General features: G+C 40.0%; 2 protein-coding genes across 2 annotated transcripts in view; one reads left to right on the top strand and one right to left on the bottom strand.

Annotated features, from left to right (window-relative positions):
• Positions 1–8,909, top strand: part of LOC103898392 (coiled-coil domain-containing protein 173-like) — a 9,044-nt gene extending 135 nt beyond the window's left edge. The window contains exons 2-8 of the mRNA XM_019471889.1: positions 3–17; positions 961–1,117; positions 2,174–2,313; positions 2,606–2,798; positions 3,354–3,518; positions 4,282–4,388; positions 8,453–8,909. Coding sequence (XP_019327434.1) covers positions 2,270–2,313; positions 2,606–2,798; positions 3,354–3,518; positions 4,282–4,383 — 504 coding nt within the window. The 5' untranslated portion in view covers positions 3–17; positions 961–1,117; positions 2,174–2,269 and the 3' untranslated portion in view covers positions 4,384–4,388; positions 8,453–8,909. The remainder of the gene's footprint in view (positions 1–2; positions 18–960; positions 1,118–2,173; positions 2,314–2,605; positions 2,799–3,353; positions 3,519–4,281; positions 4,389–8,452) is intronic.
• Positions 8,910–14,808: 5,899 nt separating this feature from the next.
• Positions 14,809–17,300, bottom strand: part of PPIG (peptidylprolyl isomerase G) — a 27,305-nt gene continuing 24,813 nt past the window's right edge. The window contains exons 11-12 of the mRNA XM_009278559.2: positions 16,374–16,510; positions 14,809–16,082 (exon numbers count right to left, since the gene is read on the bottom strand). Of these exons, the coding sequence (XP_009276834.1) occupies positions 14,963–16,082; positions 16,374–16,510 (1,257 nt within the window). The 3' untranslated portion in view covers positions 14,809–14,962. The remainder of the gene's footprint in view (positions 16,083–16,373; positions 16,511–17,300) is intronic.

The raw sequence follows: 17,300 nt of genomic DNA, 5'->3' as shown, positions 1-17,300 counted from the left end.
CGGGGGCAGCTGGCGCAGTGAGTCCGGCGGGGTTCGCCGGGCGGCGGCGGAGCCTTCAGGAGTTGGGAGGGGAGTGGGGTTTGGGTTAAAAAAAATCTTCTCGTGGCCAGCTCCCTGCTGTCAGGACCCGTCTGCGCTGCCAGTGAGGTGGCGCGCCGGGCACGCAAGACAGGAGGGGGGGTTATTTGGGGCTAACCTAGCTGAGGCGACCCCTCTCTGGCGGAGCAGGCCTCCGCCCTGGCCTTGGCGGGCCTCTCGCGGCGGGAGCAGCGCGCCCGCTGGGGTGCCATGTCTGGGGCTGCGTGACTCAGCTCATTTAAATCGTTGTTTCTGATCTTCCTCACTCAGCAGTCAGGCCGAAAACCTGTCACCTCTCCTCACCCTCCGTTTCCTCCGTGATTCTGTTCTCCAGCTTCAGAAATGTCTCTTGTTGCCAGTGGCTGTGCCTATCCTAATAAATTAAAGATGGTCTATATTCTGGCACTGAGAGAAAGTGGCTTGTCTCCCTAAGGCAAAACTCTTACTATTGCTGCTTCCCCCAGCCCAGAATCATTCATGCATCCAGCTAGCACAGGCTGATGACCATGGCTGTGTCTTGCACAGTGCCGTGGCACTTCTTGGAAGACAGCTAGCTGGCAAAGGCCCAGCTTGTACAGGGAGTGGGCTAACAATTAAACAGGCTAATCAAATTCAGTCTAATACTCGAGTCCATATGCTGGTCATGTTTGCTTTTGCTAGTATAGGCTTAACCAGCACCCTTGCACTAGGACTGAGCTTTGGCCAAAGGGTTTGCAGCTACCTTTTAAAAACTGGTTCTGTTTTTGATCTCTGACATTCTACTTTCACTTCAAAGTATTGGGTTTTTTACTGTTAAAGTATCTGTAGATGTGCAGAATCCCTATCTGTTCATTACTTCATGCGATCCCTAGCCCATTTATTCAACTCCTTTTCCTGATTCAGAATAAAGGAGCACAAGCATCAGGCAGATCTGGCCAAGCTAGAAGACAAAAGAGATGGGGAACAAATACAGAGATTGAACCAATTGTACCAACTGGAAATTCAGAGAGGAAAAGAAAAGGAACAGGAGGAAAAAGTTGAACGCCAGAGGCTGTATCACGTAAGTAACGGGAAAGCAGAGAGTTCAAAATGCTTGTTTCATCTTGGCTGCCTGGAGTTGTATTAGGCCCACAAATAATGGGCCTACTGGCAACAGGAGGTTTGCTGACAGCTTCAGGAGCGTTGGATCATATGCCTACTCTGCCAGTTGCAGGCTATGTCTTTTCCTCCATGCTTTTGAGAAAGGCCTGTTGGAAGCTGTAATGTGGTATCTGAGCTTTGACTGGTCTATGATGGAAAAAGTCTGATATAGACAGCAAGGAGATTGTCCTTCACTTGAGAACTGGATTTAGGTTCCACATACCTGCTCTGTTTTAAGCCCATTTCCCTTTGTTAGGAAGAGGGAATAGCCTGAGTCTGAACATGACTATCTTTTTAACTTGCCTTTCCCTTTATGATTGGAGATGATTAGAAAATTAGTTAAGATGTATTTATCACACCTACTGTTTCCTTCCCCCTGCCTGCTTGAGCAGGGAGACTGAAGTGGAGGTACTGTGATGATTCATTGGCATGTGAGAGAGTAAGAGGAGAGAATTCCCACTGAAACCCTACTTGCTTTTTTCCCCCCCATACTCGTCACCTAAATTATACAAATTTTACCCCATTTGCCCCCAACCTTGTATATGCAATAAAAGCTATATATACTCAAACTGCCATTTCTGCACGATTACAAAATGCCTTGCGCCTTACATTTTTATGGTTCTACAGCCTCTTACTATTTGAGCCCTTCAGAGTCTGTGCTGTGTGAATGATACACAGGATGGGAGCGGTACAGTTGGAGCCAGTGGGGAAGTAGAGGAAAGAATATAACTTAAAGATACTGTCCTTGGGGCTGCAACCACATACTAATTTTACTTTTGTGGTAGTTTGTGGTAAGTAGGTTGTGAGAATTCTCTTCCATCTCTGAGTTGCTATCTTCTATAGCTTCTCTACTGATACAACTAAAGAACTCTTATTGTAGGCTAGGCCTGAAGTCTTTGCTAGATTTTTTTTTTTCAGTTCACGTTTCCAAAATCTCATTCTGCATAGAAATAAAAGTACTTTTCTGTTTAAACAGGAGTATGTAGCTCAACAGAAAGTAATTAAAGCTGAAGAGAAAGAAAAAGAAGACAAAGATGATGATCGGATTAAGGCTTATATTAAAGGAAAAGAAATGATGGCTGATCTGACAAGAGAAAAAGATGCAGAGACTAATAGGTGGGTCTAGGGCTACAGTTTTCAGCATTAAGATTCAAACTTGCAATTTAATTTTGTGACAAATGTTACTCTGAATTTTTATATCAGCAAAATCAGAACTTTGTGATGCAAGCAATTTTTCTGTAATTAAAACTTGAGAGAAGTAGAAAGTCTGGAAGAAATGCCTACCAGTTCCAGTAGTAATTGGTGCTGTTGGGGGTGGAAGTGGGATTGCTGGCTTTGTTAGGAGCAGCACCTCAGGTAATCTGAGCAGATATCCTGGTATGTTATGGTAGCTCATGTTCTCCTGCAGGCTAATGCAGGAGCGCAACGACAAAGCTGTTGAACAACTAACTGCACAGATGAATAGGGCATGTAAGATTGAAGATGATCGTCTTGCTAGAGGAGCTGCAGAGGTAGAAGACGAATACCAAAAGAAAACCAAAGAGACAGAAGAAAAAAAAAAGAGTGCCGTTGAATCTATTGCTGAACACAGAGCCACTGTGGTAAGCCTAAACCTAGTCTGTTCTTACTCCTCTGTCATATGCTTGTACTTCTGAATACCTTTTTGAAACACCATAGATTCTAGCACAGTCGTCTTGAGTGAGACGCACATGCAAGTTCTCACTTAGCAGCTACCTCTCATATTTACCATCTGTAGTTCCAAAACTAACCCCTTAAATGTGCAACCGGTACATGTGATGATCCTCTCTCAAAAAATTAGAGTTGGAAGGCTCTATAATTGTTAGTAATTTGTGCATTTTCCAGACTCTCCACTGGTTGCTCCAACTGAGGAGCCTGGCTGAGATCACAGCTGGTGGCTCTGGTGCCATGCATCAGCATGCTTCATCAGATCCGCTGACACCTTTCCTGGTGTCTTCTCTCCCTCTCCCACTTCTGTGTTGGGCACACATCTGCCAGGGCTGCTAAAAACCCTGGGCTTGGACACTGGCCAGCCACAATGACCGTGCTTATCAGAACACAGATACAGGGCTGCTTCTGCCGAAAGATAGCAGGCTAGCTCCTTGGTTAACTTTAATTGTGTATTTTGTAAAACACAGATGAAGATGAAAGAGGAAAAGGAGAGAGAGGAAAAAGCAGAGGATGAGAAGGATCATAATCAGTGGATGACAGCAGATCGTATCTACTTGGAAATGGAAAAAGCCAAGAAACAAAAACAACATGATGCAAGCATGGAAGTACAGAAAATTCAGATCCAGCAAATGGTAAATAGAAGAGCTGTACCCTGTCAGCCCCCTCAGAAAGAAGCACATATCTAAACCCATAGTACTAGATCTCCTGGGTGGGAGAGAAAGAGGAAGCTTGCTGTGGGTGTGATGTGTGCATTTTGTTTGTTTTTTACCTGTGTGCACCACAGGTGCTGATGTTGGGGACCAGCCTCCTCTCAGAGCGGTGGAACAGAAGCCTCTTCCAGGCTGACTTGGTTGGGGAGGATTACTTGGGAGGGCTGGTAATAAGAAAGAGATAAACAATGACAGATCACATCCTGTCCTGTATCATTATGCCATTTTTTTGAACCATGCCACTACTCCTCTCTTGTCTTCTGGGGTCAGGTCACCAAAGAGCAGCAGCTAACGCTGATGTTCACTCAGCTATTCAACATACCCTTTTTGGGGGGGGTATGGCAGGGGAGAGAAGCGGGAAGGGATGTGTTGTGGTTTAACCCAGCAGGCAGCTAAACACCACACAGCTGTTCACTCACTCCCCACCCCCAGCAGTGGGATGGGGGAGAGAATTGGAGGAAAAAAGTAAAATCCGGTGGGTTGAGATAAAGACAGTTTAATAGGACAGAGAAGGAAGGGAAAATAATAACGATAAAAATATACAAAGCAAGTGATGCACAATGCAATTGCTCACCACCCGCTGACCAATGCCCAGCCAGTTCTCGAACAGCGGTCCCCACCCCCTGGCTAACTTCCCCGAGTTTATATTTGACAAGTATCAACTAACATCCCTTTTCTTCATCAGGCTGAAAAGCAGGCAAAAAAACAGCAGGAAAAGCAAGCGGATTTGGACTACGATGCTCGGAGAGAAACTGCTTTTCGTAAGGATCAAGTATTTCGGCGATAAAGACAGTGAGTAACTGAATCAGTGCCATTACTGGATATAACTTTTATTCTCTTCTCCAAGCATCCAAGGAGGGAACAAGATGTGGCCTTTCTAACTAGGACAACTGCAAGAGTGGCATAGTATATATGTATGGTATCAAAAAAAAAAAAAAAACAAAAAAAAACAAAACTGGGGGGAGATGGGGAAGGATGGCTGATGTAACAACATCCATGTTCCTCCTGCCAAATGTACACAAGCCCCCAGCTTGCTCAGGGACTGAGCAAACACTTGGCATTGTGTAGGAGTGTTACAGCTTGCGTGCCCCTTAAAGCCCTGCACAGACCCAGGTATTCTCCTGGTTGGTCAGTCCTGCTGTGGTCTGGGCTGCTGCGCTGGTTTTGGACAGCAGGACATGGCTCGGTGGAGCTGACTGACTCTCTGTACCCATGTCAGTTAGCGTGGCCCATAAGGGCCTCGTTTGTGGAGTGAGGAAGTTGCTGCTGAGAACTTGACACCCACGATGCATCTGTTTTCAGAGGTTTTGCCCAGAATAGCTGTAGCCTGGTGTCAGGGCTGAATGCCCATCACTGGTTGGAGCACATCTTCCTGTTTGTTTCATCCAGAAGGGTCCAGTTTGTGATCGCTGTGTAATGTGAACCAAAACACAGTAAGTAGGAACAATCAAGAGACTTGTTTCAAAATCTCACTTCTGACCTAAACTAAAATGCTAACGTTGCTGCACTATCAACTACAAGTCACACAGAGTTCTCTCCAATTATCTTGAAGTAATTGATTTTGGAAAGTATATTTTAAAAAGAGAGACATGGTAATTAACTTGTGACATTGTCTCTAAATATGTTTTTTCTTAGTTCGCTAATGAAAAATTTATTTCCCTTCTCTCTGAGCCAGTGCTCCTTTTACTACTTCAAGCTTTTTTCAGCAAGCAGAAAGAATGGAAACTTTTATTAAAGCCTTTTGATCGCAGAAGCTGGAGCCTTGAGAAGAAGCATTGACTACAGCAGAAGTGGTGCTAAAATCTGCAGAGCTTGATAATGCTCCAAATGCATCCCTAAGTGCATATTTACACATGCTCACTACCATGCAATTGGTGAGTTAAATCGGTTTTAGTCTACCTCCACAGCAGCAAGAAGCAAGGTGGATTGCAGCCTCATTTCCTACTCAACTTCAATAAACACCCTGTTCTGCAGATTATGTATGTCTGCATTTGAAGTCTACAGCCTGCTTCCATGGGGCTTATACCCCTTTTACTTTGAACATCTACAGAAATACCAAACTCAAGTACCAGAAAACAATTCTTCCTTTCAGTACACCTAGAGTGAAGTAGGAATCCTGTGTAACTTTAAAGCACATTGGCTAAATACAGATTTAGTTACCCAAATTCAGCATGAAAAAAATCTACCATGACTCATGATGTCACTTTATTCCATTGACTGAGACGCGCATGCTTTGTGTGCTTGCTTTAAATGACTAACCCTAGTGAGTAATCCTCTATAAAACTAGGCAAAAAAAAAAAACCAACACTCAAGTGTTTTAAGAACATGCAGAAATACTTGAGGCACTAAAATTTTCAGTGACAAAGCATTCTTGTAACATCTAATTGTCTTTTACAGTTGTCCTACATGAAAGGCAAGAATAGAAGGCTGCTTGCAGGAATAATACAGAAGGCTAAAATCAGTTTGATGTTCATGATATGTTGAGGAAAACAGGAAGACAGGGAATAGGCAAAGAGAACAGCTCCTTGTGCAAGTAGAAGCAGATGAAAGGTATTCAACAGACTGAGATGAGAAATAAACAGAGAAAGCTGGGCTCATTCAGTCTGGCAATAAGGAGACTAAGAAGTGATCTAACTAACAGCCTACAACTGCTTGAAGGGTAGTTACAAATACAGCAGAGCCAAACTCTTCTCAGCAGAGTGAGGTGATGGATATAACAAATTGTGACATGGGACATCAGGCTGAGTAGTCAGGAGAACCTGCTTCACCAGGAGCACAGTGTGATGACACTGGATCAGAATGGCCAGAGGTGGTAGAATCACCACTGATGAAGGCTTTAAAGATGTCCCATGCAAGGCAGGAGGTTGGTCTAGCTGACCACCGGAGATCCTTTTCAACTAACATTTAAAGATGGCAACAAAATACAGGGATATCAACTGCAGCTGATAAGAAAGGAAATTGCTGACCTGGAAGAATCTGCTAATTGAGAGGTACCTCTAATCTAATGCCTAGCATCACTACTTGTATTAGTTATTAGCTGAAGTTTTAATTAAATAGCTAGCAAATCAGAATATGCTTTGAGAAATAATTTGACTAGTAAACTTTAATTACTTTTTTTAATTGCTTTGGTTTTGCTCAACAAAGCACCCACTCAGATGGTGTGCTACTTCAGGAGGTTGTAGCAGATGAGAAACATAGTAAGTATCAGCCTTATTAGGTGGCCAAGACCTTAGAAATGCAAGGCAACCCTCAGAGGGACTGAAACAGAGACCTTAAATCAAACTGCATTTTTTCCAAACCTGTCACCCAACTCTGGAAGTAGAGCAGCAACTTAAGTTTGAACATGTGGGTTTCCAGGGTTTAACATGGTATTCTCCCAGCAGTAACACAGCTGGTACCTGCATGGCTATGGTAGCCATGTAAGACAGTACTGTTGTCATGGATCTAATACAACTCTTACCTATGAAATGGAAGAGAGAAGCTTTCTAAAATGCCTCATATCCTAAGGGAATTTGAGTTAACTCACTGTGCAGCTCTTCACTGTTAGGTAGTGTTCCACGTTGGAGTTACTAGTTCTGTTCAAGTTCTTTTAACATTACAGTCTTTCCTACTGCTCAGCTCTGAGGAATCTTGAAGAGGATGCCTAAACTACTCATGAACAGAAGAGTTGGCACCATGGGACTATTAAGGATGGACATTTTCATGTCCCAATACAGACTGGCTCTGCTCCTGAAAAAGAAAAGAAAAAATTTTTTTCAAAGCTCACCGGTTGCGTTCGGTCAAATAATTTGTTCTAATAGTTAAATTCTTTCAGATGCCTGTTATTAATTTACACCTTTCTGGTATCTCTTGAAGGGAAGAGTGCTATAACTAGTCTGTAATCTTCCTTCTTGTTCTGGCAGTGCATCTTTGGGAGAAGGAAAATTCACTACTTATAAATAGCTCAAAAAAAACCCCAAACAACCCCAACACAAAAAACCCACCTCATCTCTGAAGGCTAAGACTTCAGAGGGAGTTGAAATGAAGGCTAGAGGTGTGACAAGAACATAGGAGATGTCATCTGTGGAATTATCTTAAATTAATTCCTTTCTGTTTAAAATAAATGAAGTTGTGCTTGTAATGTGTGTAGTCATTCCCTTTACACTCCTGCACTGCCACCACTACAATCTAAGCTGCTCTTAATGCATTTATGTATCCACTTAGGTATCTAGTTCTTAATGCCTTTGGCATTAAGAACTAGATACCTAAGTGGATACATAAATGATTCAAACCTGCCCTCTAATCTGTTAAACCAATCTCTAGAAAGCAGTCTTAAACCATAGTTCATAGCTGGTTGGTACTATCTTGCATAAACCAGCATGGCACTTTCTTTTTCTGTGGGTTTCCTCATCTCCAATACATTTTCCAGAGAAATGCACAATTCTGTTAGGTGCTGAAGAGCTTGAACATCAGAACTGCAGGTCCAATAAAATTCAACATTGTATCTCTGTTAACATAATAGTAATTGCCCCCTCAAATGAGTAGCACCTGGTCTGACTCCTGTTCTATGTAAAGAAAAAACAGGCAAAGGTTAGAAAGCAGCAACATGTACTGGAAGAAGCAAGCAAGTTACTGAGCAGACCAGAGATGGGATCAAAGGTATGAGACTACTGAGATCTGGGAAATACGAATCCAGCAACTGGCACAGTGGACAAGGGAGAAAGTGGTCTATCTTTGGTAAAGCTTAGTATTACATTACTGCTATAGGACAAGTATTTCTGCATTAGTTTCAGTTACAACCTATTAGTGCATATAGAATTACCTGTACAGTAGTTCCTAATTACACAGTAAGACTTAAACTCTGTTTCTTTCTTCAGAAATATATCTGACAACTACAGAAGTATCTCCTAAGGAATAAGAAGCTAGCCACTGCCTCCTTACAAGTTATATGTGCCTGCAAAACCTATCAGTGCCCAACAGCTGAAGCTAACTCTGGAGCAAGTTACAAGGCATGCTGTTTGCCAGAACCTGCCTATACTCAACTTCAGCTCAAGAAACAAGTACCGTAGCTACAGCCATAGCTTGCAACTGTACCTGTAACTACTCTAGTTTTATTATGGAACAAAGCAGTAGATTCACTTTCTAGGAAGTCAAGCAGTAACAACCAAAGGTAAACTATCAATTCATCTGTACTGTACTCTGAGTATTGCTAGGCCTCCAGACTTAATTCAAACCTTATGTTTTGGCTTAAAATTCTTATTGAGCAAATAATAAAATTGAGTAAGCTGTTTACAAGCATCTGTCTGTAACAATAAGATCAATATGTTGAGTGTACCTGTTATTTGTGAGTTTTCTACTTTTACTTCAGAGAATGCAATGGAAGATAGGAATACTGTCTTGAGAAAGTTGTGGTACTGGATGAGTCTTTAACCCATTATGGGAAAGAGATGTCTGCAGCAAGACTGTGTGTATCCAGCACTCAAGTTTCTGAACTGACGGAGGGAATGGGAAAAGCACTTTCCTGCTTTCTCCTAAGCACTCTGCTGCCAGCACAGCCAAGTTGCCAGGCTGGGATACTGGTGTAGGTGACTTTTTGATAAAAACTTGTTCCTTCACTCATTTCTAAACTGACTGTAAGCTCTCCTACCACTAAATTTAAATTCACATCATCAAACAGGTAGTTCTTCTGTAACTAGTGAAAACTATTCTGCTTCACACACACAAAAAGACTGTTGGGTTTGTGTAAGTACAAGATCAAAGTTTGCAACTAGCAAAAAAATTAGTGATAAGACACTAGATCAGCTTCATTATATGGCTGCATTTTTATATGTTTCAATATATAGATAGTGAATAGACTGTCATTTGTCATTCTGTAGTAGAAATTCTAATTCCATCTATAACTCAACACTATAATCCAATTTAGCATGGAATAAAATCTGACTATTCGTATCTTCGGTAAAAATGCATAGATCTTGGTTTAACTGAAGAGACAGTATCCTAACATCAAATCACCATACCTTGTAAATCTGTACAGACAGTACTACCACTTTAAAAGGCTGGAGATCGGACACTCACAAGCACATTTACACACAGGTTGCGCCATATGACTTAGAAGCGAGTATTACTCTAAATACAGAGGATGCCAAGTAATACTGCAAGAAGCATACATGGCAGACACATGGAATACACTAACAAATATGCAAAAAAGCATTTATTTCTGAGAAGTACTTTAATACACAAGTTGTACATTTCATATCAAGAACTCAATCTCCCAGCTGACAATTGGATCATCTTCTCTGTTGGGAACTATAAATTACAAAATGTCCAAAAGACTGAGGTTTCCAAATACTCTGCTAAATACTACATGCACAATACTGCCTGTATAATTAACCACAATTCTTTCAGCTGGTGGAGGAAACCAGTTATCAGCTAGTTCCTCTTACCACTATTCATAAATTAATAGGCCTAACTTCTTTCCAATCCTTCCAACCATTCTTTTCATTAGCAGTTATGGCTAAAGCCACACGCTGACTACTTTTTATATACAGTTATAGGGATATGTATAGGATGTATAGAAATGTCTAACTTCCTACCAAAAATAGCAAGTTTCCTTAAGTGCTTTGCATATTGCAAAATTTCAATTCAAAGTCGGGGTGCTGCATTAGCTCAGTTTATTTAGTCCTTTTAATGTTAGTGTTAGAACTTTTATGAATACAAATTTAAAACCAATCATACGCATATTTAGCAGTTTAAGATCTGTCCTCTGAACTTACTCATGTTAACTGCCCTATTAGTTTCATTTGAATGACTTTATGATTAAGGAAGGACACTAATTTAATTCTTCAACAAAAGGTACCTTTACATAGTTTTACTATCTAAACTCACCACTTCCGTTATATTTTATTACTGGTATTCCTTTTGTGAAACCTTATACTAAAATTAGAAAACTTATTTGGGTGTGATAGCTTTTTTTTTTTTTTTAAAAGCAGGTGAATATTACTTTTTGCTTTTATGCAACACAAGTTTTGTTAGAACGGTGTTCCTAACGACATGAATTGTTCCAGGGTAAGAAGTAAGAATTACACTAAAAGTACACATGCAACAAAATGGAAAGCTAAAGTTTTATGCTAGGCAACTGCAGAATTGTACCAAATTCAAATTTTGCAAAATGCAGAGTTCACAGACTTTTTGATAGGCATTTTCTTGAATAATTTGGTTAAATACTGCATTAGGAAAATTACTAATTTCAGCAAAAGAAGGAAAGGGCAAGTAACAGTTCTTTACATTTCTATCACACTGATTCTAGAAGTGTGAAGATCAATTTTGTCACTGGTATCCTCCAGGTTAAGTTGACAAAAAAAAAAATTAACTCATGGCTTCTGCTAAAATACTACTGCCTTTTCTCACAAAGTTGTTCTTCAAGTATTGGAGAGAGAGAATACATAGGTGATTTAAGAGAGGTCTTTGATAAAGCATAGTATGTATATCTCTAAGTTTTCTATTATAAGGAAAGTCCTAAAAGCATGGTTTTTGTCAATCAGACAAGCAATAAGTCTACTATGCCCCTAGAAAGTGTGTCCAAAAATACTTTATTTTCTTCAATAGATCAACAATAAATCAACAGTTCAGCAAAGGCGGCTAAAGGACTGCTGCTTTTATGTTTACATTAATCTAAAATCCACTTGCCAGACTGACACTATTACAAATTAGACATTGTTAGGGGATCACTGCAAATTCTTCAGGGCATCTGACAAAGACCACTGCAAGAAAAGTCCGTAATGTGGGATTTCAAGTTGCAAGTGAGAAGTTTCAGGTTAAAATTTTGACAACTGGATAGAACAAAGGGTTAAAATGTAACCATAGCCTTTTTTTTTTTTCCTTTTCTTAAAAAAACCAAAAATCAAAAACAAAGCAACAACTGAAACACTGTGGCCATGTCAAAAAATTAGCAGACAGCAACACATCTTTTACAGGCAATAGTGTCTACACCACCTTACATTATATCCACCCACCCTCAGTAAGAATTTGTGCTTCCGAGTTGATGGCAGTACCCAGAAAATCCAACATCAAATAACGGTCTTTTTCTGACAAAGTTTGGAAAGCTACTGCCAATACTAAATTCAGCATTCCATGTGTACACAGGCTGTATGGTACTAGTAAAATGTCAGTATCGTCAATACAACAGAGAATACATGTCTAACCTTTGGAAATTATGTCAAGCCTGTACATACTCTTAAACATATGCTTACAAAGTTAGTCCAGTACTCCCTGCCCTCATTTTACCTTGAGTCTTGAGGTTCACAGATTCTCTGGTAAGGTCAGTTCTGGGGTACTGACAGAAAAAGCTGTCCTCTAAATGTACTTTTTTCCCCATTTGCAATGAAAGACCACGAGCATTGTTTTGACTACCTCTGGTATATGTTAAGTATTGCTTTCAAATATGCTTCCGGTTCAGTTCTCTAAGCCAAAAGCCAACGACCTGTGACACAGCTGCCAAAGACAGCATTGAGCTACTCTGTGACTACAGCACAAGGCGGTTACTGTGAGGCTGGGAACAGGAAAGCTCTGCCATCGAGGGAAGAAACGGTTCCAGGACAGCAAGAGCAGTAGTCGGTGCCTCACAAAGCCACAAGAGCTCACTGGTGCTTGGGGACATCTTGCTGTCCATGGGACTGTGCTTCAGTCCCACTAAATTGTTATCAGCATTCTCAATTTCCAGTTTGATAGAAAAAAAAGCACAAATCTGGCAAATCCTCCCTCTTACAGGACTGCAATTGTTGTGTTTCAGTTTAAACAAAGTGATTGGCACTAAAACAATTTACCATCAGATACAGGCAAGGCACGCATTCATCAAGAGATCAAGTGTATCCCACCATGTGCAATTAAAAGTAACCAACTTCTTACAAAGTACATTAAAAACAACAAAATTAGCTTTGCGCCACCAACTCGAATTTTAACGTGCTATGAAAGAATTCAAACTCGTTTAACTTGTACAAATAATTTTCTGAATTATAACAAAAAAATCCATATGATAGGGTATACAAGTGCATCTTTTGAAATAACTGGTTACACACAACTGCAAACTACAATTGGATATAATCTCCATTTTGAGATTTTAAATTAAAGACGTAACATTTTTTAACAATTCCTATGGATTGCCTTACTGCTGGCTGACTGGATTTTTTTTCCCCTCTTCTACAGCAGAGTCAATATAGTTGAGGGTTGGTTGGTTTGTTCACATGCTTTTATGAGCTTCAGTGGTATTGGCAAGAACATTCTCAGTAGTGCAAACATACTTCTTCAGCAATAGTTTGCTTGTGGGTCAGCTCCGTAAAAAATAATGAAAAAACATTGCAAACAGTTAGTTTTTAAATGAGACTCTGAAGAACATGGCATGCATAGCACAGCATAAACGCACTGAGGAAGCCTTTGTCCAAGCTGCCATACAATTCTCTTGAACCTAACTTCCTAGCTTTTTCTTACTAAAGTCCCCAAAATAGGACTACAACTTCTCCAAAGGAGTTCAGAGTGGCTTCACACAGAACAAGTCCACTATACAGGTCTTCAGTTCACTCCTATAAGCTCTCTTAAGTAACAGCTATATCATCCACCCACATGTGGGCTTGGAAAACATTTTTACACATTCTGCATAAAATGACCACTGCAATGCAAAATTCATACTAAAACATGGGAAAAAAAAAAGTTGATAGCCAAAGCAGCTCCACAGCAGCTCCGCTAACTATTCTGCTAAAAAGTAACACTACACACTTCTAGTTTTCTTCCCTTAAAAAGGTTGCTTATGTTGTTCACAATCCTGTATTTTTCTTTTGCTTTCAAGACACAACTATTTTATTTTCCTTTAGAATAACAACTGTCTGGATCACAATGTCAAGCCAAGTTTCAGCAGTTCTGCTAATCTACTGTAGACACACACTGATCACAAAGGGGGTTATATAGCAAAAATGCTGACAAACTCATAACAAAGACAGTAAGAACAAGTTATGTCATACACTCAAAGATCTGCCAAAAAAAAATCAGCTATTAAAACATTGTTTTGCTTTGACACAGCTTTACATTAATGCTTGTCACTTCTCTTCAGGCATTTCAAGATTTGCCAGCCTTTGGTGTGAACAGTTGAAAGGACTGAAAGAAGTGTTGGGGTTTGTACCGAATCTATCCTCCTCTCAGCCCACTACGTTAAGTTACCACACACCACCTGCTCTTTGGTGATGGCACATATGCGGGCACTCCTGCAGCAACACAAGCCAACCTCCTCCTCTTTCGTATGAAGGTGTGGTGGTGAGAAAGAAACAGGGGTGTGTCCTAGAGGCAGGAGAGGAAAGCAGAAAAGGGAGGGGATTGGTCTGAGGAAGACACACATGTAGTAAGAGAATGAGGGGGAATTCACAGTACAGTCTTTAGAATGAGGGGATGCAGGGAAGGAAGCAGATTTTTGTTTTAAAAAAAAATTAAGAGCCTGTCTTAAAACATTACTTGAAGTTCTGCTTCAACTACCCCAAAAAACAGTATTGGTGAACTGAAATAGTTTTCTCATAGCCTGCTAAGAAGCAGCAAGAGTAGAAAGGATTTCCTGGTTCCTTATTATGACACCCACTGTGAATTCTGGTAATCTGTTTCATCTCTGTGCATCCATTAATTAGCAACTGAGGCAGGGTAGCCTGAAGCATTCAAGCTGAATTTTCTGCAGTAGACAAACATGAAAGCATGGAACAGAAAAGGAGGTTACAGGGAAAAAAATTACACTGATGAGCACTTCAAAAAAATTTTTTTTGGACAAAGAAATAACTCCCAAACACAGATGACCGCCTTACAGCATGAATGAATTCTCCTGCTGGCAGTGACAGAAGCACAAACAGTGAAGATTTACTTAAATTAATTCACTTTGTGATTACAAAAAAACCAACGTAATTTTCCTCTATAAATTAATTTCCTTAGGATTTATACCTACTGAAATACAGATGTAGCAACACTGGAGTCATAGACACCTTGCAACATTCTCCTAGCTTTAAGATGACATGTAGTATACTTGCAGCTTTCTTCTTCACACATGAAACAAGCTTCTTCACAGGCAGCCACTGTTTGCACTAAACTAAGTTCATCAGGTAAAAAATAAACGCAGCATAGAAGTTACCTTTCTAGCTGCCAACACACAAGAAGGATACTAAACCAATGAAATATTTGAAACACAGCACACTGTATTACACATATAATTCGTTTTTCATTTCAAGTTTATTAAAACTTTAGCAGTACAAATGATCCAGGTTTTAGATTATCAAAAGACCAAACTGAAGTCCACATCTTAAAAAAAGGCGTTCCCCAAAATGTCTCTAAAACTTTGAGACAATGGAAACATTAAGTCCACAAACTCATCCGTGCCTGTCGTCATCTGTTCCAGGACTTGTTTCATGATCAGACTTTTTATCCTTACTAGGGGCATGATCTCTTTCCTGACTCTTTGATTTTTGGTTTATTTCTTTTTCTGCTGAGGATCTGGTCTTTTCCTTTTCTTTACTGCTGCGTGAATATGATTTTTTTGATTCTCTCTCTTTGCTACTTGGTCTCTTTTTTGAGTCTGGACTTCTATCCTGATCTCTACTAGACTTCTTATCTTTACTGGATTCAGGACTGCTACTTTCACGGCTTTTTGAACGCCTCTTCCTTTGGCTTTCGGTATCATTCCTCTTATATGAGCTTCTACTTTCTCTATTTGAATACCTGTCCCTGTTTCTGCTTTGACTTTCCTCCCTCTCTGAGCTCCTTGATTCTCTCCTCCTCCTATTTTCTCTTCCTCTGTATTTATCTGGCGTACCTCTCCTTTCTCTGCTTCTTGATCTTCCTCTTCTTCTTGTTTCTCTATCTCTATTCCTTGAATAGTCTTTACTTCTACTGCGATCTCTGTCTCTGGTTCTCGATCTTCCTCTCCTACCCCTATCTCGGCTTTTGCTTCGATCCCTTGTTCTACTGCTGGAACTATGTTTTCCTCTAGCATGCTCACGCTCTTTGCTTCTTGACTTACGTTTCTCCCTGTCTTTACTCCTCCTATGGTCTTGTTCATTACTTCTTGAGCCTGCCCTTTTGCTTCTCTCCTTGCTCCTACTTCTTTCTTTATCTCTCCCTCTAGAATCATAGCGCTTTTCTTTTTCTCTACCTTTCTCATGGTCTCTCTCTTTGCTTCTTGATCTTATTCTCTTTTCATCATGTCTACTGTGCTTAGAGTCTCTTTCTTTACTTTTTGATTTCTCTCGGCTTTTACTATGGCTTCTAGATTTAGCTCTTTTCTTGGCCTTGCTTTTGTTATGCTTGTCATCTTTTTCTGAATTCCTTCTTGTCTCCCTGTCTTTACTGCTGGATTTGTGATCTTTTTTCTTCTCTTTTTCCCCTCTTCTGCTTGGACTTTCAGAAACTTGCCTGTGGTCTGATACTTTCCTCTCTTTTCCTCTTCCTGGGCTTTTTTGATTATCTTTCTTGTTTTCATTTATTTCACTCCTTGGAGAGAGAAAGATAGGATTTTTTTAATATTTTGAATCCCCTCCACTCTGAAAAATTAAGTCAGAAGTGAGACAGCTTCACAACTGAAACTTAAATCACATTAGGTCAGCTATATTAATAACTATGTATTTACAGTAGCGTGATTAAAATCAGACACAGTTAAGTAATGGAATAACCAAGTCAGCGCCCTGGATTTTTGGTAGTAACTGTAATTAAAAATCTAAGGTGACTGGTATTACTTTTAATATATAATTTCAATGCCTATACTCCAGAAAGAATTGATCTTACTTGTCCCCTTTTATCCATCGTTCTCCGCTAGACACTCTCATTCTTTGAGCTCTTTGCATTTCTTGCCTCCAATGTGGAGGAGTTTCACTGCGTCGGAATCGATCTCTTGACCTGGATCTGGAAGGTGTCCGATAACGCTTGAAGGGAAAAAGAGAAAATTGAGCATAAGTTTTAATTTCACATGCTGTGATAGCTAAGCAAGATTTTTATCCCTGGCGGTCGATTCTACATAGCACTTAACATGACACTTCACATGTATATACCAAGTTTACATTGACAAGTTATGAACTTACTGAAAAATATATCTGACATTCAGCTAGAGCAGGAATACCAAGTGTCTGATCAAATAACTATTTTTAAGGTAACTTCTATTTCAGGATTTTTGTACTCTGCTGAGAGGTCTTCTCCTGTTGTTTTTAATTAGCACAAATGCAACTCACTTTTCTAACACTGAAAATTCTTCTTAGTTTTGACAAGCAACACGAAAACAAACCTTCACACTTTTTCTTTAAGGTTTTTACTAAAAATTTGAGGGATAGAGACTTCTGTTACTAAAAACATTTACTACTAGCAGTGCATAGCATATGGCTTCACAAAATCAGAAGAATCAATCTGACAGCTCCCCCCTGCCAAAAAGGGGAGAAGTCTTCCCCACATTCCCGGCACTGATGTCGTACTGGTTCTACTGTTCACTAGAACGCTTTTTGAGCTAATTCCATTTGCTAATTCACAGAATACTACAGTAACATAAAGAAAGCATTTTTTGTTTTTTCTCCCCCCCCCCTTTCAAATAAACTCAGTATGCAAACAGGAAGTTAATTTCATTTTCCTTGTTGTCTTCCTTCAAGCTTCAGTCCCCAAATCAATTATGATGCACCATAAATCCTGCTTTTTTTTTTTTTTTTTTTTTTTTTTTTTTTTTTATAA

This window comes from Aptenodytes forsteri, unplaced genomic scaffold (genome assembly GCF_000699145.1).
Source record: "Aptenodytes forsteri isolate BGI_AS27 unplaced genomic scaffold, ASM69914v1 Scaffold257, whole genome shotgun sequence".
NCBI lineage: Eukaryota > Metazoa > Chordata > Aves > Sphenisciformes > Spheniscidae > Aptenodytes > Aptenodytes forsteri.
This window is presented reverse-complemented; position numbering and strand designations above follow the sequence as displayed.